This window comes from Pezoporus wallicus, unplaced genomic scaffold (genome assembly GCF_028554395.1).
Source record: "Pezoporus wallicus isolate ANWC-B61680 ecotype Strahan unplaced genomic scaffold, APGP_CSIRO_Pwel_v1 contig_8075, whole genome shotgun sequence".
NCBI classification, from domain to species: Eukaryota; Metazoa; Chordata; class Aves; order Psittaciformes; family Psittacidae; genus Pezoporus; species Pezoporus wallicus.
The window spans coordinates 291140-315309 of record NW_026641508.1 but is presented as its reverse complement, the minus strand read 5'-3'; the positions used below and the strand labels follow the sequence as shown (position 1 = coordinate 315309).

The following is a 24170-nucleotide window of genomic DNA, read 5'->3' as shown; positions in this document are numbered from 1 at the left end:
TCACACTTTTAACACCCTTTTCTCAGCAGTGTGGAAGATCTGCTAAAATCAAAAGGAACAAATGACACTGAGAAACAGCTCTGGACACAAAGCACCCCACTTTGGTATGAAAGTCATGTTTGCATAGGTCCTAATGAACCTTACAGGCAATGCACATGCTCCCGTGTTACAACAGCAGCTCACATCTGTCAGCCAAGATTGTAAGTAGTGATCCTGACTATTTTGTCCGATTCCTATCTGCTAAAAAACATATAAACACTTTCAACCAAAGACCCAACCAACCCCCTTCAGGTGACTCCCAGGCCACAAGGCTGCAGGATCAGACTTACTTCTGGCGCTGTGACTGCTGCATTTTCGGTTGTGTTGTAGCTCATTGTGTTGTAGGCAGGTGCATGAGGCCGGTTTCTTCAGGATACCCTCTCCCAGGCGAGGGCAGCAGGCTCTGCCCCCTCAGGGTGCCAAGAGCCCCAAAGCCATGCTCTGTCACCAGGATATTACAGAAAAGCCAAAGTACCATTAAGGCAGAAACATTTTGTTGAGGGTTTTGTCAGTTTTAAGGAAACAAGATGGGCTCAGATGTCTTGTATAAGGAGACGGCTGTAGGCACTAGATCATTAGTGGGCAGATACAGCCCTGAGTCAGAGCCTTATGCCAGCCCTAAAAGGCAGGAGCTCAAACATCACCGGGGATCTTGCGTTTGCTAGTGGCTAAATCTAGTGATTAGTCAGCACCGAGAGCTGCTGAATCACTCTTCAAAGGCACCTATCTCCCTGCTTACATCAGCGAGGCAGGCACTGCACTTCACGTAAATAGTCTGGGCTGTCCATCTACGGCCAGTACCCTTTTACCAAGCTTGCAAAATGCCTGAACTATGGTACATAAGCCTGAGCTCTGACTTGCCAGAATATGCATGCTAATAAAATAATATCAACATGCATAACAAAAAGAATCATACAACTTTTTATCAGTTGTTCATATATTTTTTGTGATAAAAATGTAACGTAATATTTAACTTCTGTCCTAACAGTCATTAATATATTTAAGCATCTTTTAAAGTTCTTTTCAATTCAGATTCTATCTCTCATTATTAATTGTTTGGCTATTAATTATTTTGGATTAAATGAATGTAGGCATTGATATTCATAGAAGAAAAATTACACAGGAAGCAGATGAGACAATTAGCATGAATTACTGCAATAAGCCCAAACTCCCCAAAATCTCTGCATCATAAAAAATTGCCTTTGACAAAAAAAAAAGCAAGATTAAAATCATATTTTCTTACTGTAATTCTTTAACAATTTTACTGACCATGACAGACTTCACCCAGCTAAATCTGAATTCTGTCAACTCTCATTGTAACAAAACCCAGTCTTAGAGATAAGGTGCTCTCCACAAGGGCCAAACAAAAGCAAATCAATATTTTCTACCTAAAGGACAAACTCTGAGTCAGGAACTGTGTGAGGAAAATAGCCAATTCTTAGAGGAAACTAACTACTTAGAAATACATAATAAGCAATTAAACTTCTTGCTTCAGAATTTAACTGGAGTTTTAAAATGTGGCACTTATTTTCTCATGCTAGTGGATGAAAAGAAGTGTCAGTAGCACTTTAAAATGAGGCACAGAACAGAAAATACTTATGAAATAGAAATATTAATAAAGACAAACTTCTGTTCCTTAGTGATGGAACTGAACAAAAGGCATATTGGTGCACAGTGGCTTTGTCCATGACAGAATTTTGGTATTGTTCAAATATCCACTTTGTCAGAAAATGGGTGTTAAGCCCTGTGCAAAGAATATCTCTGACAATTTTCTTCCTTTTTGTTTCCTTTTTAGATCTGAAATCAATTAAACGATAATTAAGAATTGATTTTGGAATGCTTAATCCTGCACATTTGTGCAATTTTTTAAAGTTGGGGTTTGGTTGTTTGAGGGTTTTGGTTTTTTTTGCTTCTAGGGAGATTTAAGTATCATTGAACAAAATCCCCAGAGCTTTTCTTCCCAAACAGTGAGACTTATAACAGAGAGGCAAATCCTACTCTCCCTATTTAGAGAAGTGCTCCTATCAAAGTCAACAACACTGCAGCATCCTTTAAAAGCAACAGAGCTTACACTGTTATCACCCACTGGAGTCAACAGGAGTGCCAGGAGAATGATAAACAGAGCTATGTTTCAGAAGTACTTTAACACCAAAACAGAGACAAATTAGAAACACTTAGGAGGGGTGTGTATAAGTAAGGTTAATCCAATTCCACAGAATGTTGCAGTTCAGTTCAGATCTCCAATCTGTCCACTCACAGTGTGGCAAAAAGTCAATATATGTATTTCAAGAACTATCAGTAACTTCCCCACTAAATCCTCGTTGTACTACAAACACGTGAGACTTCCAAAAGATGCAGGTTACATCAAACAAACAGAAACACCTAGTATGTCCGTACTTGAAGACTGTGAGAAGGACCTCATCTGACCACGAGAGGGAGAACTGAATCACACACATTGTTTTTTTCACATGTATTTCCATGTCAAATCAAGCTCATAAGAAGTGCATTCACAAGTTCAGTATAGCCAGGTGAGCCACCCCATAGCACTGAGATTCCTGCCTTCACACACTTAAGAGAGGGAGAACAAAACCAAATCCCAGGACCTCTCGTTTACTGATGGATACTGAAGCACAGTCAGGGATGGTGAAGTCATGAGGGACACAACATTTGAAAACAAGCAGGGTCTGAGTTTTCATAAGGAACTTAGGAAAGATTCAGGAAAGCTGTAACTGAGACTTTTTTTTCAGATTCAGACGTGCTTTGTGGTTTTCACCTCAAAATAAGATGCTGGTGTGTACTCTTGGGGCTACCTATTTCTGTAGTCCCATTTCACGTGTGCCACTTGTGCTCCAACATCTGAGCAAGTGACTAGCTTTTAGACACTAGGTTTAGCTTTCAATGCTCCTGCCAGTTTGGATTTTGCCTACTAAAAAGTCTCCTACTCCTCACATGAAAGATGGCAACAGTTATGACCAGAGCCCCCCAAAAATTTAGAATCTCCCAGTGATAAGTATTTTCCATGAAGAACATGGGACACTGAAACCTGACCTTTTCCTCCAGTCTGCAGATCCAGAGCTTCCTGAAAACCCCTTTCAGGCATGCTACAAAGTTCATCTGTTTTTTTTGGGCGCTGTAGAAGTCACAGACTGAGCGATGGATGAGGCTGTCATGAGAGGTTTATGATTATTACATTTATTGCTGCTGATAGCAGTAACTAAGAGCAATCTCCACTGTACAAGGCTTTGCAGATCTGCAATAAGTTCTTATGTTCTGCTTGTGTTTCTGTGCTGGGAGAAGTGCAAAGTAATTGAAGTAAATAAATAAATTACAACATGTGGGGTTTTTCACCCAGCTTCAAAACACAGTCCTATTCCTCATTTTTCAGGATCAACCATTACTCATGCTCACTCCTGAGGATTGGCTTTATTTACAAAAGAACTCATAACCATATGACAAAGTCTGTCTCAAAGCCTCCCTATGTTATTTGTGACTGGAATGATCACAGACCATTTATGAGAATGTGAGGCAGCATTAAGTATAGAGCATATTTTGGTTGTTGGCCAGGATGTCTGGACCTTTTACTGTACTCAAATGTATTATGCTAATCTCACACACTGAAGGGAAATGGGAAAAAAGCTCTGTTCAAGCAAAGAACGTCACAGCAGACGTGACTCGGTCCCAAACCTTACTTGTCAGCAGATAGATCTGGAAACCCCATCCCAAGCCAGTAATAGTCTCTTAATCCACTGATGTGTAATGAATGGCTACTGATCTCATCACCAAAACAACAATACAAGATTTACATCCTGCTGCTTCTGAGGCACGCAGTTATTTTTGTCTCTTGTGGTTTGAATTCCTTTTTGTTTTTAGAACATGGCTAAAATCTAATCCTACGTACAGAAACTACTTACAAAAGCCAACCTGCATCTGACATGCAACAGCAATACGGGAACACCTGAGCCACATTTACTATGCCACTGCAGCTACAACAAAATTAATGAGCTGACCTATCTGAGGAGGGAGTCAAAATAAACTTCTCCTGTGGAATAGGGAAAGCTTTGTTCAGAAATAGATCTGTTTACATTATTTCATATTATAAAGTTGCATATACTTAAGCATAGAAGAGGGCATTTTTAAATCCAAGACACAGAAAACCAATTGCCATGAAGTTACTATGCCACAGCTGTACTGAACCTAGGAAAACCACAGCTGACCAGCCCATTTTCCAACTGTGCGGAAAAACCAGCTGCAACTGGATCACCCTGTGATGCTGCAAACAGGCATCTTCAGAACCTACAGGTATACTGTACCTTTGTGGTAATACACATGCCATACACTGTGCATGCATGTATATGTCACGCATATAAATTTCTTTCCTGTATTATCATCCAGCATATAAACAATACCAGCATCTACAGAGGCGTGTATACCCCTATATGGGTTTTCCAAAGCCTGAGAACACCCCTAGCACACAATCAGGACCTGTTTATGGACAGTGTATTCTAGATAGACGTGCAGAATGCACTCAAAGTGGCAGAGCTGGTATGTCCCCCAAGCTATGCGGCAGGGCGGGGCGGGGCTGGGCAGGGCAGCAGGGCTCCCACATCTCTTCCCTGTCCCTACAGCAGGGCATGATAGACAGGGCTGGAAGGCACAACCACCACTTCCCTTATCAAAGGGTTTGTTCACAGGCAAAAGGAGAAAGGTCCTGTCCTACCTGCACTGACACAGTCAAATCCGTTTGTTTAAGTGGGTGCTTTCTGGAAGCTCAAAAAATCTGCGAAGAAGTTTTAACGAGTTTTGCAAGTCCTGCTGAAAGCAGAAGTTCTCAATGGACCAAGTAAAGCCAGCCAGTGATACTAGAAAATACCAATACCAGCACTTCTGATAAGCAGGTTAACCTGTAATGCTTCAGCTACTATGCCTGGTGTCACTAACTGCTTCATCCTGAGTGTAATTGACTCCAGGGGAAAACAAAAGCGGGGATTTTGTTTTGTTTTGACAAATCCACTGCAAAGCACCACACTAAGGTGCCAAAGGCTACTTTGTATTTACAATGCTGATGATACACACAACTCAGAAGTTTCCTGACCTCAAGTACAAACACAACATGAAAGGTGATACATCAAACTGACACTATCACAGCTAGGGAAAAAAAAAAAGAAAGAAAGAAAAGAAAAACACCTCAGATTTATCCCAGGCTTGCCTGCCTAGCATAAATACCAACATCAAGCTATGCAGGCTTTGTTATATCGCTGCTTAAAAGTTCTGTGAGACAGCACAAGGGCAAAACAGTCCAGAGCCAAACAGAAAGTGTTTCCAAACATTAGATTGCAAGAAGAGGAGGAAGAAACCTGACGAAGCTGGAAAATAACTTTAAGTTCACAGAAGCAACAGCACATTCAGGCCTCCATTACCTTCCCTTCAACTTTGTGCCTCGTCTTGCCTCCTATCTGCAGGCTATCAGCACCCCTCTGTTTATTGTCCCTATACCTTTTTTTCCACCATACCGTTGTGTATGTGTGAGCCCTATCCCCGCTACAGTTTCAAAGGATTTCATGCAAGGCCTTAAAACATGCACCTTACAGAAAGCATCTGAACCCCCAGCTTCTTTTAACTGAGGTGTTAACAAAACCACTCTTAGAAAGCTCAAAATGAAATGCGTTTCCCTCCCCCCCCCCCCCCCAAAAAAAAAAATCCTGTTGGTTACCTGGAATCAAACTGTTCCCACACTCAGATTTGAGGTCAACCCCTCTGCACATTTTGGGTATTTTAATTGTTAAGAAAGAGCACTCATCTGCTTTAAGCTGTAACTCAATCAGAACCATCAGCACAGGTCAAAAGCTGCTCAGTGTGCTCCAGGACACTCCAGCACCACTGAGGAAAAAGGGAAATTGTTTTATAAGAAAGTAAAGATAAAAACAGCATTTCACAGTATCTAAACAAAAGTAGTAGTGAAGGGAAAATTCTGCAGCTGTAATTGTACATAACACCTGAATGACCCATTAGAAGAAACACATTAAGTCAGTGACTTCCCAAAAGACAAAAGCATTGCTCATAAGTGAGCATAGAGTAAAAGCAGACATTTATTGAAAAATTTCTGTAGTGCTTTCTATCTCCTTCCACCCAGCACAGACTGGTCGTGAATATTTTGAAAATATTAATGTTGATAGCACGGAGGTAGCATTGCATTTCCTCCAAAGAACAGACATTTGAATAACAGAATTTCTAATATGAGCACTGGATCATAATTTAATTTAACCATGAAACCAATTTCTGCCTTCAACATTTTATGTTTTACAGTATGAAACAGAACATTATTTGCTGTAATGTAGTTTATTTAACCTTAACCTGATGTGGTGCAACAGTGAATACAGATACACTCAAAATGTTAATAATATGACACGCTGAGCTGATTAAAATTTCAATTGTGTTTCCTCCATCCTCTTTGGAAAGTTAATGAATTAATGAATCTTTAAAGGACAGTCAGGGAGGCCTTAAAAAGAAGATGCCTTTTTGAGTAAGGAGAGAAAGTGGCAGATTACAACTTAATGGCTTCAGAATAATGGTAATTTCCCTATTTTCTTCACTTGCCTTAGCTCAGCTAATGGCTTCATTAGTGTCCACACTCTCAAACGAATAATAGAAGACCATGTCACATCCATCTTAGTCACATCACAATAAAACCGTTAAATACAATTCAGCTACCTGCCTTCTGCCAGTCTGTGCTATGAGGCAGAATTAGCAGCACAATCAATACAGAATCCGGTTATTAGATTCTTTTTCTTTTAAAAAGAAATGTATCATCAGGTATAACCATGCACTGCTATTTAACTGTGGTGCAAATTTTATGCTGATTAGATAACTACAGTTACTCAGAAAGGACATAAAACAAGGGGGGGGGGGGGGCGGGGGGGAATGGGAACCTGCTTACTTTGCACCTATTGATCAAAAAAAAAAAACTCAACAAAACCCAAACCCAACCAAAATTCCACCTCTTTATTTGATAAAATTGATGGATTACCTCCAAGTCAGCACAGATAAGTCAAATTCTTCCTGACATCCCCTATACCAAATCATTTCCCTAACAGGGCTAATTAAGCAGCTGAAGACCTCCCTGGTTTAGCTACCTCTGTATTGGGAGAAAAGATTACATTCAACCAATTGAGATTTTTGGAGAAAAAAAAAAGCTTCATCAGAAGGCATGAAAACTGATGCAACAAGTTCACAAACTGATGTTAGAACTGTAAAAACAAATGGGAGTTATGACTTTTTAACTACTTAAAAGGCTTTTAATTTTCAAAGGAGTTGAATTTCAGTTATTTTGTGATCATTAATTTTAAACTGGATTTGAACAGCATTGTTGTTCTTTATTCATTATACAGTTTGGCTCCTCTATGCAACATGAAATATCTGTTCAGGCGTATTTTTCTCATTATATACATATTTTGTATAACAAACAATATTCTTGATCTTTAACAACAGCGGTTGAAACATGCACACTTGGCAAAATCTAATGTTCAAGGGCAATTATCCTCTACTTTTTATCTATGGAAACCACAGGAGCAAGCTCCAGCTTCTACCTAGCTGAACTGCAGCTGGCAGCAACACACAAGTAATAGGGGAAGGAAAATGGACTGTTTAATATATAAGTAAAATCTCAAATGCTTCAGGCAAAATTCTGTTCTCAGATCCATACCACAGATCCTGACTCCAGCGCTCTGCGCCTTCTTGACCTGAGTATCTAATGCTACCAGAAGCTGCAACGGACATGTAGAGGCAGAAGTTTATTGGATCATACCAATCTAAGGCAGGATTTTGCACAAAAGGATTCCTGGACTGATTCCCCAGTTCTCTACATAACCCTGCCATAACCACATCCAACTGATGTCCAGGAAGAAACTGCTTTGTAAATCTTAGACTACATGACATGCTAGGCATCCGCACTTGTCAGCTGAATAAATTTTTCTGACAACATAAATCTGATCCCACCGAGAAACCTTTTTCAAAATACATTATTGACTAAAAATATTTATATGCAGCACTTTTCCTGTTAGCAAAGGTAATATATTAACTGCCTGCCATTACCACAGGTAACTTCAGGCCTAAGAGAGAATACTTTTGTATGCATGCTACATTATCTATTTTGAATTAAAGCATGATGCTGATATTATACTAAATCAAAGCTGAAGTCTCAGTCTCAAACAGATCTTGAGTGACACCTGCATTCTAATTTTTTACGAGCAGTTTGTCAATGATTAGACCATAATGAGAAGTACTGCTTTCAAAATATGTAGCTACAGGTAAGCATGAAATATCCTCTTTTCCTATTATGACTGTTTATCATTTTAGATCTTAGTTGTTATTTTACAAAGGATTAAGTGAATTCCAACAGACAGATAGAAGAGGCACAGAAGATCACCTGCTTCTTGTCTACGGTAGGATTATTAGAATCTCACATATAAAAATAAACTCACACAGCAACCACAAATCAAAACCTCTCAGAGTCAGGCTACCATTGTATTTCTCAGAAGACTTGTTCATAGCTCGCTGTGGAAGGATTTACTCCCAGTGTCCAGGCAGTCTTGGCCTAAGGAAATTATCATCAGAATGAAGGAGGAAAGCTCCACAAATACATCTGCCCATGAGACCTCAGAATTGACTTAACAACATCACAGTAGAACCCAACTTTCTGTTATACATGTACCCTTTAGGGCCCTAATTAATTCTATGACTGGGCACAAAGAGTTTCATCTACCAACAGGGCAAAAACAATGGGTCATAACTTAAGATGCTGTTAAGAGCATCAGCATTATAGCGTTACCAAGCATCGGCAAATCCAGATGTGGATTTGAACAGTATTGCCTGTGCTCTATTTTAAAAAAATTAACTTTAAACACATCATTAAACCAGAATGTTTTAAAAAATGCAACAGTAATTTTAACATTTATAGGCAAGCTTTTGAGTTCAAAGTAAACTTTTTTCTGCTCAGCACCCCTTTAAGATTTCCGCATCACTCTCTCATTCACTTAATTGCTTGTAGGAAGAATATCTCACTGCAAGATAAAAGATGCAGGAGGGAGATTACTATTTGTAGGTAAGTTCGTCAAGAAAGATGCATTTATAGCCTCCCTGCTTAAACTACCACACAAACCAGTCATACACAGAGTACAGGTCCCCTCAGAGTAAGCTTGCTTAGCATGCAAGTACACTATCTGCCTAAACTCTGCTTTTCTGATTAAAGTTTTGTATTTAATTAAAATTGTCTTTAATTAAAATGCAAATATTCTAGGACTTTAACAATAAATTGTTTACACTAGACTGAGAAACAGCCCTCAAAGGCTTTGGGGAAAAAATAGTTTCAATTGCAAGCTGCATATTCAAACTTCACTGCTCAGTGAAAATGGGTAAAGATCCTTTTTTTCTCCTATTGGCCTAATCTTTTTTAAACAAATGGAAAGATATCCCAATTTCTATCTAGAATTCACATAGAAAACAATTCCCAAAGTTATTGGCTGTTGAGCAAATAATTAGGCCACTTCAAAACATCTTTTGTCTTTGAAACAATTCCTTTAGCCGATTTTGCTAGGAAATGATACTGACACCACAAAAGAATTGCCAGCTAAATGAATGATAGGCAGAGCCTCTTCTGAAAGTGATAACCACGGGTGCGCGCTTGTGTGCGCGCAAGGATCCATCTGCACTACCCCTTTGCCAGAAACATCCTGCTAGAGGTTCAAAAATAGCCGTTCTGTTTACAAAAGAGAACAGTTTAGATACAGCAGATATATAGCCTGCTCATTTCTTTCTTTAAACACACCCAGAAAGACTCTACACCCTAGGTTTTGATTTACTGCAAGGCAGACTATATGCTCTGCAGCATCAACAATACTTTTCTGTATGAAGTGCTGCATCTCAAAGGTGAATTATGCTTATGACCAACTCATAACAGTCCTCCAGCAGGAATAAAATTGAAGCCTTGTAGTTAATCTGACTTAACCTCCCCAAAACACAACTTTAAAAACATTAAATTTTTTTCCCAGGGAAACTTCAAATTGGGCTCTTAGTACGGTAGTGTAACAACAAAAAAATACAATTATGCATGGTTTGGAAAGAAATCCACTAAAAAAAAGGAAAAGAAAGCAAAAAAAAAGGTAACTTAACTAGTGCTTGGGAGGTTTTATGGTTCATTAGCAAAATACAGCATTATGCTCATCATCATATCCCTGCTCAAACACTGAAAAGCAGTGATGCAAGATAAATGAGAAAATGGAAGTAACATTTAAAGTTTGAAAAATTCACTTACAGAATCCAGTGGAACAAATCATACATGGGAACATTCTAACTGGAACTCCCATCCAGAATAATGGTATGAATATGACCCCAATGGAAGTTCCATAAAGTATCCTCATTCTCACAGAGAAACTCTTACGAAGACCCACTTGCTATAAATTTGAATTTCCTAAATTCACTGCAGATCTGAGAAACCAAAACGAAATAAATTACCATGGCTTGACACCATCTCCTTTATCACAGTAATTCCAGATTTCAGTGTAACAGCCATTACTTAACTTGCACGCCATAATTTACACACTCTTTTACACAATAATTTCTAATCCAAGAAAAGATTCATTTTCCTTTTGTAATTATCTTGTGTCAAAGTCTTTAACCTTTTCGCCTGAAAAGCTAGACCTGGATTCCTTCTGGAAGCATATGCCCAGAGCGCAGCTCTGCTTGGTTCGCCACCAAAGGAAGACACTGGACATCACCAGACGACAGGAGGTGAGAGCAGCCAGTGGCACATGGCTGCAAAGCAAAGCCACACTGAAAACTGAGGTACAAAGGCAGCTACTGAACCTGCCCCACTTCTGTATGATTCAACACCAATTTCACAGTTTCCTAAACCTGAAGAAAAGCAAATAAATTACCTATTTTTAACAGAGCACACAATCACTTTAACGTTTCCACAAACATCCCCCTACAGCAAAATGGCCCAAGTACTGCTGGTTCAAGGCACATACATTAGTGAGTTAAGTATAATGACCTTCTGGATTTCTCTGTTGAAGAATGTGCTACTCTTCAATACATGATTTAAACTGAAAGGAGATTTTTGATTAGGTATTAGGAATCAATTCTTCCCTGTGAGGGTGCTGAGGCACTGGCACAGGGTGCCCAGAGAAGCTGTGGCTGCCCCATCCCTGGCAGTGCTCAAGGCCAGGTTGGACGGGACTTGGATCAACCTGCTCTAGTGGAAGGTGTCCTTGCCGGTGGCAGGGGGTTGGAACTGGATGAGTTTCAAGGTCCCTTCCAACCCAAACCATTCTACGATTCTGTGATTCTATGAAATATACCTTAACAAAGTACATCAGTGTCACCTACAACCAATTACCACCACCATCTGCCTTCCAAACACTCTACAGCAAAACCATTTATTGTAGCGAATAAAACCTGTGTCAGCCCAATGTGAAACTGTAAGTACAGCATGAGATTCACCCAAAGCACAGCGGTGCGCAACTGCTGCTTGATTTGCATAATTTACACAAATAAATGTACATTCAGTAATTAGCATTTTGAGAGGAGGCTGGTGTGAGCCCAGGCAGCAGGAGCACACCTCACCCGACACAGCAACCATGTCACAGGAGCCAGCCTCTCTCACAGGCCAAGCAGCAGTCACCCACTTAGTGTTATGGGCATCACACCCTTCCCATAACACCAAGTCAAGACACTTCACTCTGGTGTTTCTCCAATGTTATGATAAAAACAGAGCAATAGTCTTATTAAAATTTAGAGTAACTTAACCAGACACATACACCCTTGCCTTTTCAAATGGCACTTTCTAATCACAGGTGAGAAGCTGGTTCCAGCTATGGCCTCACTTAGGGGCAGGCAGCAGAACACACCCCAGTAAAGATCAGTAGATACATCACAGAGGGCTCAACTCCATCCCACCAGTCTGAGGGAACAGGCTCCTAGGAGTGCAAACCTCCTCAGAACAGCCTGCCCCCAGGTCTACCCCAATAAGCTATTTCTCCAGTGCTGATGGAGGAGGACAGTTATGTCCTGATCTGAGCCTTGGACCAGGGGCTGTGATCCTCAGCAAGGGACACCAGCATCCCTGACGCTACCACCCATTTATCTGGTCTCACCCATGCATCTGATTTCCTTCATTTTATGGGAACACATCAAGGGCAAGAGACATGATTTCATACTACATGGACTGTTTGGACTTCCTTCCAGCTCAAGGTGTCCAGTAAAATGAAGGAAAAAATACCCTATTTTAAGTGCTACAACAGCGACATTCCCAACTCCTAAGAAAGTACCACTCTGTTACAGGGTCAGCAATTAGTTCTTCCTTTCAGGCACCTTTCCTGCCTGAGGAACAGACTTCATTTTTATCCTGTTTCCAATTTACCCACTGGCAGAGGTGCATGAGAAGTCTCTAGCAATGAAGTTGCAAACTCACGTCAGTATAAATTTCCTTTTTGAGAAGTTTCAATCTTGTTTTATCAGAGACCGGCGGCTGTGCTGAGGAAAGCCTATAATGATTTTCTCTTTTTCAGGCTTATTCTAGAATTGCATCTATTTTGGGGTTTTGTTTAGATCTGTCGCAGCTTTCATACCGTTGATCATGTTGTTTTTCTAACCCGCCCTGAACATCTGTTGGCTCTTTCTGAGGCTGCATAATCCTGTGGGTTTTTTTTCTCTTATGTATTCCACTGCTATCAGCTGGCTGTTATTCTGGGTTTTATTTTTCAGCACACATTTTATGCTTTTAATTTTAAAGCAAAAAGAAAACCCCAATTTTTAAAAGCACCGATTCCTTCTGGCCCCATTTTACCCTGCACACAAATCCATACCTGCCACTTTTTTTATTCTGCTGGTTCATTGGGTTTCTTGTTTGTTGCTTTTTAAAAACACCCTGAATCAACATAAAGAAACCAGCTCACAGCAGACCTAAAGGTGGAGTAAGAAGACAATGAAGGATCTTATTTTCTTAATGATAAAAATCAGTACTTATAAAAGATGCCAGGCTGGCAGCCCTGCAGAGAACAGAGCATACACCGTTTAACCACAAACCAGACACACACACTCTCAGCAGGACCACTGCAAGCACTGAAAGGGGAAATAACAGTCAAACCTTGGCCTCCTCACCGGGGCTGCCAGTGAGAGCAATAATTAGTGCCAAGCGTGGGGGTGGTTTTTCTGATGCTGACACTGGGAACTGTTTGGAGACTACAATTATTTTGCATAGCCTAACAAACAGCGATCAGATGGTAACAGCTTTTGGTCACTACCAGGTTGGACTGCATTCAAACCTAAAAGAGACATGTATCTCCTCAGCCAGCAAGTCTCCTTACCCAGTGATTACAAAGCAAATAAGATTTTGAGGTTGACAAGAGTCCCTTTTAGCAGCATTTGGATTATAAAATTGCTCTGACTCACTGCAGCGCATTGCTCCCTCTTAATTAACAGAGCTGAACTTTGTACATGTCTAGACTTCCTCCTGCAGAATGGCAGATTTTGGCCTTCATGAATATCACTTAAAGTCATATTATTTACAGAGCCTTTATTCATTTCAGTCATTTGTTTCAAACATATTTTCCACAGAAAGAAAAAATGCACCAACTGCTGGGCCATTTAATCCAAACTTAACAGTTTAGATGTTTTATTCAGCATTTTAAAAAGGATTGTCTTAGGGAATTTTATGTGCTGCATTTCTAATGTTAACTTTACAGATTGTAAAGTGCCTTGGGATGCACTAGCATTAAAGGCATTAAGGTACTGCAGGATTTAACCAAATGTGTATTGTACTAAAAAGAATCTTTTATGAAAGCACATACAGATAAAAAAACCACAGTAACGTTAGTGTTTATTAAGAGATGCTCAGATTTATTTCTTCAAGCAAAACAATTTTCCTCCTCCACTGCCACTGGCAAAAAATCCTTTCCCAAATTAAAAAATTTTCCACCAGCACTGACATAAAATTGCTGAAATATTTTATTCTACAGGAAAATAGATTTTCCTATATTAAAACAAAAAAAAAGGTTGGGGCTTTGGTTTCTCATTTCATTTTTGAGGGGGGGAGTTGTTTTTTGGGGGGGTGCTTTTTTGTTTCGGGGCTTTGGGGAGTTGGCATTTGGGGTTTGTGGGGTTGTTTTTTTTCAAGTAGACAGGCTTTAAGGATTTCTGGTTTGTGGGTTGGTTTTTTCCTTACTATTTGGTAGTCAGAACAAATTAATTAACTATTAATTAGCTTGACTATTCTTACAGGATTTTATGGGTACAAAAAAATAGGATGAATCACACATTTTGATCCATTCTTCCTGTTACTATCAAAAAGTTGCATTTCAAATACAAGAAAAAGCTTGTACAGCTAAATCCCTTGACACGCCTGGAAATCAGAGTAGGCTTGTACACCAGTCACTTATGAGAGAGGATTTAATGTCAGTGGGTGAAGTTCACCACGGCGAGGAGGAACAGCATTAACACAGACAGAGCAGCCTTATCAAAGAGAGGTGGGCTACTGTATTAGGCTTTATCTCCACCCTTTAAATGGGAGGGTGGATTTGATCTTCACCACTTCCCTCCCCATATTCCACCTTTGTAACACCCAAGTATTCAAGCTCTGTGGTCTCAATCCAGAGACTGTTACAGTCTGTTTAAAAAAGTATCAGTTGATTTTAAAAGGCTACAGGGAAAGCCCAAAGAAAGTGTCATGGATTTCAACTCATAGGACTAAACACAAGATCAAAGTTTAAGTGCAGCATATCTATAATGTGTTTCCAAATAAAGTAACACTGCTGGAACTTCTATCATTGCAATATCAGAAGAGAAGCAACAACCACTTCATAATGTCTGATCCACCTTTTCATTAAAATTACATTAAAAATAAAACATGGTAAAGAAAGTTAAAAAGCAGCATCTGACTCCTACCAAGGAGGGAAGGTTTAGTTGTCCTTTGCATACCGAGTATGAAAGTTAATACGGCATCACAATACATACTCAGAGCTTCAGATCTTTTCTGAATGATGGCAGTATTTTCTCAAAGGCACTCGTTACAAAATAGCCCTCAAACAGATTTGTTTCTCTAGAGCATCTGTAATCCAAAACATTTCTTACAAATACAGCTGAGAGCATTCATTACAAATGAAAACTTTCAGATGACTGGCCTAAAATCCAATAATACTCTCCTGTTTAAAGAAAAAAAAGTGGAATTATGTCTTCCAATTACAGCAGATCATAAAACTGAATTAAAGAAGGAAGATACTCTTTTAGCTAATGATGCTTTTTTAACTATCTCTCATGCCTTTCAAGCACTATGGCATTTTCAGTTACACAAGTGTTACATTTTGTTCTCACACAACTGTCATTTCAACCCAAGTTCAAAGCCAAATCAACCCATACAACTTGGTTTACATTTTCACCGCAGACATCACATCCCCATCTCTGTCCATTCTTCAGCAACCTGCTTCCTCGTGAATAAAATTCAGACAACACAGGTTAACAGAGGAACATTTGTCAAGTCACTAAGACCACATTTCAGGGCCTGTAAAATGAAAATATCACTATCCACATATTTAACACCTGGATTCAGCCATATTTCTCAAGTGCTTTATGCATGCATTACTGACAAGACAAACAGTTTTAGTGAGTAACAAGCTACACAGCAGGCTGGAACACAAAACTGTCCTTTTCCTGTAATGGACCTCAAACTGGGAAGCCTGCAAACCCCACTTGCTTCCATCTACTGCACTTTAAGCACTGCTGAGATGCTGATATACATCTAGGTCTTCCCAAACACATATCCACATTTCTACTATTTCCTATCTAACAAAGATGTTCACCAAAAAGGCTGATGGAAATATTTCTCCTCTATGTAACTGGACATACAGCCACCCCTGATTATCAGGCTGCCAACTGAGGCATGACTGCAGTCAGTTAGTTTTACTCTGATGTGGTGTAACGTATAGCTGTTACTACAAATACAGCCCCTTATTTAAACCCAGTGTTTTGCAAACTGCACACCTGTGTGCAGTTTGTGTTAACAGAAAAGCAAAGCTGGGGACTCTATGAAGAGCAGTCTTGAGTCTTAGATCTGAATATCATATTGAGTATCACTGACTGAAACTGCAGTCATATACAGCATCTTTTACCACAAACTCTCTCTTTGTCTATGTATTTATTTTACAGTAATCACTAAAACAGCACAAAGTGTTTTGTTATCTCTGTATCTATCTCAATATCTATAATTACTTTCTCTTTTGAAAAAACTAGGACAGGGAGTTGTAGCCCTCAAAGATTACAGATACCCATCTTCCTAAGCCTGACTAAGCCTAAACACACAACAATTATAAGATGGTAAACAGCAGTAATTGTACACTAAATGTCTTTTTAAAGAGCCAAATGTGCACTTAAAGTTTAACTCCCACTCACTGCAGCTCTAGAACAAACAGTAAATTAGTGAATACAAAACTAGGAAAAAAAATAAAAAAAAAGAAAAGGGAAAAAAGAAAAAAAGCCCTGCAGCATGTTCCTTGGGCAGGAAGTCATTGTCATTTTTCCCCTTTTTAAGCCAAAAAAAAAAAAAAACAAAAAACCCAACTTTGCAGACATAATGCAGGAGAGCTTCAATAAACCACTCCATGCAGTAAAAGCATGTGATGTAATCTGAAATAAAGTATACTGTCTGGTAATTACCATGCATTGACAGAAAAGGGAGCACCCAGAGAAATAAGCCACCCTCACCCTGCAAATGAGTCCAGCTGCATCCTAATTTCTCAACAGCCAATGTATTAGCTTATATATTTTAAAACAGGGGGTTATTTGCACCTGTATGTCTCAGTAAAATGCAGTTAGTTTCATGACCATTATAAGTAACTAAGGCTTCCTCTTTTCACCGGGACAGGTGGCATGAACAGGGCAGAAAGCACACAGCTATTTTTATTCCACGTGCATCAAAACTAACTCTGAGGTATCACTCCAGCCCATTCACAGTGAGACTACAGTCCTGAAACTCTGCACAAGCCTTGTGGTAGCCTTTTGTTGGGTTGATGGGATATTGCTTTGGGAGAGTTGTTTGAAGGTGAGTATCATGTAGCCAGAATGAATGCAAACTTCAGTCCTTAACAAGCATGATTCAGATTACAGTGGGCATCAAGTACAGAAACAAAGGGGACTGAAATACCCCCGCTCCTTCTGGATGCGGCCAAACCTGAGCACAGAGGAAGAACCTCATCCTGCCAAGGTCTCTGGATAGGCAGGGGACACTGGTTTCCAGAACAGTCTGCCTTACACATGAACATGATGTGGGAGAAAGGAGAAAAGAATTAAAGCATTTTTTAAAGTAATGTAGCTGAGAAATGACAAAAGCCAACTCCTTTTGCAGCATGCTGCAGCATCTGTTACTGTGTGACAGTTCTTCTGACAAAATGAAGAGGTCGTGTGTGCTAATGGCAATGCCTAATTATGGAATACATAAAATGTACTACAAATATTCCAGTATTTCCAAAGAATGCCTGTGACATTTTCCACTACAGGCATCAATTTTGTTTCTTCCATGTCCATTTCCAAATCTATTTCCACTTACAACACTGACCATTTAAACACTTCTGCTGGTTAGGAAACACCCTCCTCACAGGCAAAAGAAGAGCACTTAAATACTGACACTCTCTTGCTTGGATATATTAAAGGTATCTGAAAGACCTCAGAGTATCTTCACAACTGCCACACATGCCCCACACCACCTCTAAAGCCAAGTGTATACTACAGTATCCATTTTGCAAATGTGAGAGATGAGGTAGAGAGAGATGATCTGTCCAAAACTCCAACACAGGGCACCCTCAAACTGGAACTTCACATCTAGTCTACAGCCATCAGATCGGCTGTTACTGCTATTTATTATCCGACATTTATTACTGTAACAGCATCTGGAGACTAAACAGTCAGGCCATACCACTCTGTGCCATGTAACTACATGACAAATGACCACATGGGATTTTGCTGCAATACGAAACATGTAAGAATTAATTGTCCTTGCATAAAGTATCACAGAACAAGGGAGAAAGGCAGAAAATATTCTAAAAACCTTAAGCTTCTCTATTTTAGGAGTCAAATCTGAACATTTTAAGCCTCCCCAAAATTTAAGGGTTAAAATACAGCTATTTGTTTTGAAGCATGCCTTCAGTCTGAATACAGCAGCCAAACCAGCCCAGCACCTGTCAAATCTACTAAACTATTCTCTGTTTAACCAGAATTTACATTCAGTTCAGTCAATTAATATAAGCCTTATCAGGTTCATGATAATTAGCACACTTACTAGCAGCACTAGCAACAGCAGAAATGGTGTCAAAAAGAAGAGCTTTGTTGTAGTCCTGTTGTTATCAACAGACTCCTATCTGATCTTACCTGGTGATCTACTTGCTCTTGTACTGCCAAGGAGACCCACTTACTTTGCTCTTAAGCCAGACAAATTACTGTGACAAGAAGCAGACTTAGGGTGGCTTCCATTCACAGATCACTTTAAGTACTTTACACTTTATGTCTATTAAACCACTTGCTTTACCAATTTCTTTTGGCTTATCCAGGGCTAAGCTGTTTTAGTTGGAGGGGAAGCTTGTTTTTTGTTTCCTTTTTTTTATTCCTCCCTTGCTGTTTTAAGTTAACCATGCATGTGTTGCAAGGTTTGTGCCACTACAGTTAAGGGCTCTTGGACCAAAGAATAATTTTAATAAATAAGGAAAAACAAACAGGTAAAAAAAAATACACTTTTGCTTTTCTTTGCTTCACAGATATAAAGTGCACATTAACACATGCAGACTTCTTAAGCCAGGTATCAGTTGGAGTAATCAATAAGGCCACTTTTTTTAAACTTTTTTTTAAGGTAGTCTTTTAATGGAATTAAATGGCAGGTACAATTTAGACCCTTCACACAGAAGATGCCCTCTCGTTTGTCAGCCCAGAACTTGAAGTATTTTGACCACAACTGTCAAATTCCAGATCACTGTTTATACACATACACATCCTTTTTGTGACTTTCTCTTGAGCTGCAGGGTCATAAGGGCATAATTTACAACACAGAGTAGTGTTTTAGGAAAACACTAACTCAAAACATAATTGCTGTTTTCCTACCAACTTGAACTAAGCCTCTTCCTTTTCTCTTAAACTCGGAACAGTTAAGTCACATCATTAGCCCAAATTATTTTGGGAATAAGGCTAAAAGTTAACATTCTTTGATGAAATTAGCTGCTGCTTTAACAATAAAGGGAATATTGTGCTATCCTTTATGTATCACTGTTCTTAGCTATTCAGCATGAGGTAAGACCTGGAAAAAAAACACAACAAAAATTGTACTGTGTGGCATATTATATAGGCAGGCAGGCGACTTTACAAAAGGAGAGACAGCATTATAAACCAAGAGTCAAATCAGAATTCGAACCTTGATTTCAGATTCTTGTGCTTTCCAATATTCAAGACAGACCACTAATGTCAGTTTAACATTACCTGGTTTTGTAATAGTAACCACAGAAGCAGGGATAATTTGATACAAACTGAGCTGAACTGTAATGAAGGTATTTTCAGGCTACATTTTTAAGAGCATACTTGAAAGGCTGGCAGAACAATCCAGAGCTCTGATATTTTTATGAGTTCAAAACAATGAGATACTTAAGACTATTCACCAAAAAAAAAAAAGGAAGAAGAAAAAATAGAACAGACGAAAAATGGAGACTTAAAGGTTTCTAAGTGGAAGAAACACATTTTCCATTTCAACTTTAACACTTCACTCCTGACACACAATGAAAATGTACTTGTATATAACCCAGCCATGTCAGCAGCGAAATGAATCTTCAGGCTGTGCAATGATCTAAGAAAATCTGAATGGGCATATGGGAACAGCTCATTTTGCAAGACCTCCAAAACCAGCCTACTGATAAACACCGGAGGGTGCCTGCCTGCATGCATACTCACATGCTTATTTGTTGTTATTCTTATTCATTACTGAGTCATTATTATTATTTAAGTGCCAACAATGCACTCGTGAACCAGAACAGATGCAAAATATCCTGTGCTAATGAGAAAATCAAAGCCTTTCTTATATTAGCAATTTCATATTATTTTTGCCAATAAAGCACAACAGTAATTAATATAGCAATATTTTCTCATTGTTCACAAGTAAAGCAAGTAAAACTGCTTGGATTCTGCTTTGGCTCTCCCCCCTACCAGCACAAAATACAATAAACACTATTGAAGAATTCCTATTAAGACAAACAGCTGCCAAATATAACATAACAAAAATCTCCCATGAATGGCTCTTCTCTATTTATTGAGAGATACAGTCAGTATTCCTCACAGAAAATAAACAGCATGGCACTGCTCTTTCATATTTAAATACTTATGCTGTGTCTTATTACAGTAACCATCTCACAGAATAATTTGTCAGTCGAGTGCTGGATGTTGCATTAGTTCTCAGTATATCATGAAACTGTGGGTCCAGCATCAGCATCAAGAACCATCACTGGTTCTTGAACAGCAGCTAGAACCCTATGTAATCAGTACACACTTTCCAGCCCAGAAACTGTGCTACTACACATGCAAGAAAGCTGAAATACTGCCCTTTAAACAGTTGAACATACAGACAGTGCAAGGTTTGGATACTCTGACAGCAGTGATGGATACCTGTTCCAGCCACTTGCAGCTCCAGGATGGCCCCTCCAACAGGCCAGGTTTGCTAGGGAGGAGGTAGCCAGGGAATGCTCCCCTGGCTCCCAAGACACACGTGATGCTCACCTGCCCTAGTGCTGCAGGAGAGGACATGGGAGTTATGCCTCTTATGACTACCCATTTTTAATGCGAGGCCAGAGATCTTGGAGCTGCTCCATGTGTGCAGGTAAACCTGCTGCAGAGGGTATTCAAATTTAGCTGAGGAAGAGGGCACTGTTCATTCAGTAATGCCAAAACTACTTGATCTCAGCAAACAAAGCCATGAATACTGCCCAGATTTAGCCCCCAAAACTGCAGTGTAGGGTGCATCTCTACCTCAGCAAACATTATTGCCCTTTTGAGGAACATTCTTCATCATGGGAATGTAGTCACGACCAAAGGCAATTCTGTGACAAGTAAAGGGTTTTTTCCCTCTATTTCAGTAATGAACACAATTTAGGCAAAAAAATGACTCAGCTGTGACTGTCAGTTCAGCCAGCCAATGAACCACTGCTGCAGAGAAAATGGCCAGCAGAGCAAAGAGCCAGGTCCCCTTGTCATTTCCCCTAAAACAAAGCGGGCTGATGAACAATATGTGGTTCTTAAGGCCTTGCTCAAAAAGGCTGCTGGAGTTAGAGACAGGCCCCATCCTGTGCTGCAAGTTGCAAAGGTATAATCCTGTATTAACACTCTGCCACCCAAGGCTTCCTGTGAGGGCAGCACCCAGCACAAGCCTCCCTGCACACCCAGGCGTTTCCAACCAGAGCTTGCAGGCGGCTCCCCGCTCCTCAGGAGAGGCTGACTACACATTCTATATCAAAACACTCCTACTGACTTGAAGTACGTGGGAAAAGGAGCCAAGACTAAAATGCCAGAGCCAGTAAAACTGCAACATGTACCAACAAATGAAAATGTGAATGAAGAAGTTCCGTCCTCGGCAGGTCCTCAGAAGGAGAAGCAAAATCCTCAGAATCTGATTTTCTGACTAAAAGGGCAATTAAAAGGGCTGGATACTACCTCTCTGCTTGAGATCAGAAACCAAGAGAACCTCATGTTCAGAAGACCGAGTGTGGCTGAGCACTTAATAGGACTGAACAGAAACAGCAAAAACCTTAAATACAAATAAGAAAACATCTATGGAAAGATCATCTCCTGCTCTGACTTTAAAGGTCTATGTGAAAACAACTGCCAGTTACAACAGCAGCATCCCGTCAATGACACACGTTTAAACTAAAGGAATAAAATATACAAACAGCAAGCCAATATTCTGGCAACAATGGATAAAATTGCTTAAATCTGTAATTTTGCACTAAATATTTAGCTTAATAAAACCAACAACCATGCGTTTGAATTTGAATAATGTTTTAAAAACCACTGTCACTGTGATAGATGAATGACAGTTGGACAGTTTGATCACAACCAACAATTCACGTTGAAGTTCAGATGAATGCCCAATCTTCACGTCCTCTTAGCTCAGCCATAAGTCAACATGTGCTTATCATTAAGCATGCACTTGCGTCCACTGACGTAGGCACACTCCCAGCGAAGTACCGCGTGTACTTACATACCTTCCTGAATCTGGCAATGCATACACACATGTCCATGCCACTAAAACCCAGCATTTTCAGATTTTTGACAGTCACCCCTTACCACATCCCCCATCTGTTCCTGGGTGGGTATGTTCTCCGCAGAACATTTATAACCCCTCACATTACTCCCCCTCCCCAAGCTGTGACGCAGTCTTAACCACAACTTCAAAAACACACTTGCATTATAATATACAAACATGTACAGAAGATATACAGACTCAGACACACCAGGGGATAAAACAGACTGGGAGGAAATGAGGAACTTTATGTTACTGTCTTTTCTAATGAGATAGAAAGTGGCAGATGTAAAGATTTCATTCAAGCGACAATCTCTTTTATGATATGAATAAACTACTAAAACAGATTTAATCCTTTATAAAAAATCAGATTATAAGAGGCAGACAAAATCACAACTTTATTCAATACGCCATTTTATCCAGTGTGACTAATGCATTATTTGTATGAAGTTAAAGTGGAGCGTTGGAAAGCTATGAAATAAATCAAATGCTCTACTTTATGTAATCTTAACAGACAGATCCCATTAGAATTCTACTATGCATAGCTGTTGGTTAAAATCATTGACCAGTATCCTTATAAATTAATCAACTGAGGTAATGCTGGGTTGGCTGTCATCATTTGCTCGTAATCTACATTTAGAATTCACTTCAACTTTTCAAGCCCTTTGGAATAGGTTTATCAATTCTCTCGCCCTTGCCTCAGACATCCACCTCACCATTAATTGTTTACAAAAGACCTGCTACAATGGAACTGTATCATTTATGTTCTTTCCACAGACATTAGAGCATATATTGACACTGTGTTACAATTAGTTAGAAAGATATTAAATCTTAACCAAACATTCTAGCCTGCCTCAATTTTTTGATGAGACATTTTATCATTGAAGTTGAATCTGCAGGCAGATTGTGTGAGTTTACACAAGAATCATTACAAAATCTAAAATAACCCTGATCGGGTTGAAATGCATCTAGCAGAACACTCCTGGCTATGGATAAACAAGAGGAAAAAACCTTCTAGATATCAGGTTATTTGAGAAGCCCTAACGTGTTTTCAAACATATGACTTCCGTGTTATGTCTGTATTTTATGCAGTTTCTAGTCATGTTTGTTAGATGTCTGCATGTCATGTACTGCAAGATTCATGAACAGTCTACAACCAGGCAAAATTCTCACACAACAGCTTGTCTTGGGTAATGGGGAAAGAACGAGGCACAGTGAAGTGACAGGGAAGTGTATTATTTATTACCCTGATAAGGGTAACACCTAGTCATGGTCTACAATCCAAACATGCTCTATGTCCTGCCGATGGGGCTGTAGGACTCCAAAAGAGCACAAAGATGTTTTCCTACACAAATTTCAAAACGCTCTTTAATTATGTTCCCTTATCTGTGATCCCTCAAAGTGTGCATTAAACAGTCAGTTCGTGCAAGGGCTCTTTAAAGAGAGAAGGAAAGACTGAGCAGTAACAAAAATATTGTAATATATTGCATAACATTTCTGGAGCTCTACCTCAGAGTAGTTAAAGGTCATCTTCTCCAGAAACGGAGTGAGAAAGCAAAGGAAGCTCTCGCTAAGTATGTTTTAGAGCTCACTAAATCAATGAAAAACTTCAACTGGCTGCAGTGGCCTTTGGCTCAGCCCTCTAGTGCAATTTTACTGGCCTACAGACAACTATCAAAGCCATGAAGACAATACTTGTAAATATGTATGCTACTAATAATCTCCCTAATTACCTTACACCAGGATTTCATAAAAATTCATTCCCTTCTTCAAAACCCATTGTTAATTTCAGAACCAAATTCCACCAACACAATCTATTTAAACAAGT

At 39.5% G+C, this 24170-nt stretch overlaps 1 protein-coding gene across 7 annotated transcripts in view; it reads right to left on the bottom strand.

The window, feature by feature from the left end:
* Positions 1–24170, bottom strand: part of AFF2 (ALF transcription elongation factor 2) — a 363928-nt gene that overhangs the window by 299259 nt on the left and 40499 nt on the right. Inside the window, exon 1 of one of the 7 annotated variants that reach the window (XM_057424101.1) lies at positions 330–472. The exons of the other annotated variants lie outside the window; for them this stretch is intronic. Coding sequence (XP_057280084.1) covers positions 330–352 — 23 coding nt within the window. The 5' untranslated portion in view covers positions 353–472. Of the gene's footprint in view, positions 1–329; positions 473–24170 lie in introns of those variants that run through there. 7 annotated transcript variants of the gene reach the window in all.